General features: G+C 51.1%; 1 protein-coding gene across 1 annotated transcript in view; it reads left to right on the forward strand.

The window, feature by feature from the left end:
- Positions 1–1,392, forward strand: part of SNTG2 (syntrophin gamma 2) — a 111,480-nt gene that overhangs the window by 76,033 nt on the left and 34,055 nt on the right. The window contains exon 11 of the mRNA XM_011382227.1: positions 658–774. Coding sequence (XP_011380529.1) covers positions 658–774 — 117 coding nt within the window. The remainder of the gene's footprint in view (positions 1–657; positions 775–1,392) is intronic.

The raw sequence follows: 1,392 nt of genomic DNA on the forward strand, positions 1-1,392 counted from the left end.
TGGAAATTGAGCACAGATTATGACTTACAGTAGTATTTATGTAAACAATGACAAATCAGTATATGATTCCAAAAGTTATTGGAACTAGTAATACGATTTAAGGAATCAGGGCATGAACGCATACTAATATTAAGCTAAAACTCTCGTGCGTCTCGCCTGAAGTTTTAATGCGACGTGTGTTTTGTCGTAAGTGTAGGAGTCATTTCGTTTTAATTTTCCCATTTCTTCATTTTGCTGTGTTAACAACAAAAAGTCTCTGTGATCCAACCAGACAAAAAAGGGGAAAAAATAAGTCGGTGAGATGTTTTTCAATAATGTGTTACCGGGTTTCAAGTCTGTAACCCTCACTCCCGATAGAATGTGAGTGAACACTGCGTTTTTAACAACCGTGTGGAAGGTACAGCTCTAACGCGGCCGAGAGGCCAGTGCCGGGCACCCGGGAAGAGCTCCAGAGCTCACGAGCGGGGCCTGGCCCGAGGCCGGGCCCTGGACGTTTCATCCCAGACGTCACAGATGGCGCCGTGCTGCTTGGTTTGGAGAGCGACCGTGACCCCCAGGCCCTGGCCTGCGGGTGTGCGAGTGCGGACGGGCGGGGGCCGCTCTGCCCGGGGCGGAGGCCCGTGTCAGGGCACTGACCTCACAGCTTTCCCTCTGCAGGTCGTGCACATGGGCTGGGTCAGCGAGAGGCTGGAAGAGGCCGGCCGCCATCTACCCGTCTCACCCAAGTTCCTGGCCGTGAAGGGTCCCTCACTCTACGTGTTCCGCACCCCCCCGGTAAGACACCCCGAGACCTCCCGGGCAGGGGTGCTAAGCTCCCTGCATGGCGGAGCGGGAAGCTGACCTGGCATTTGGAAGGGGCTGTGCCATGGGCCGCTGTCCCCACACGGTGACCAGGTAACCTGCTTAGGGACCTGGCTCTTCTCACTCTAGACCCATGAGTTGTCTAATCCATTCCCTTCTACCCGTTCAAATAGTCGTTAAGACAGCACAGCACTGTCCTGCTTAAAAAATGGGCTGATTGGGAGGTGAGAATGCAGAAGGCCCCGTCTTAGCATGTGATTTACGTGGTTGAAGAACCCACAAACATGCAAAACATGCAAAACACGCAAAACCCAAAACACGCAAAACACGCAAAACACAAAACACGCAAAACCCAAAACACACAAAACACACAAAACCCACAAAACCCAAAACACGCAAAACCCAAGCACGCAAAACACGCAAAACTCAAACCCACAAAACCCGCAAAACCCAAAACACGCAAAACACGCAAAACTCAAACCCACAAAACCCACAAAACCCAAAACACGCAAAACCCACAAAACCCGTAAAACACAAAACCCGCAAAACGCAAAATACGCAAAACACGCAAAACTCAAACCCACAAAACCC

Source organism: Pteropus vampyrus, unplaced genomic scaffold (genome assembly GCF_000151845.1).
Source record: "Pteropus vampyrus isolate Shadow unplaced genomic scaffold, Pvam_2.0 Scaffold468, whole genome shotgun sequence".
In the NCBI taxonomy this organism is placed as follows: Eukaryota; Metazoa; Chordata; class Mammalia; order Chiroptera; family Pteropodidae; genus Pteropus; species Pteropus vampyrus.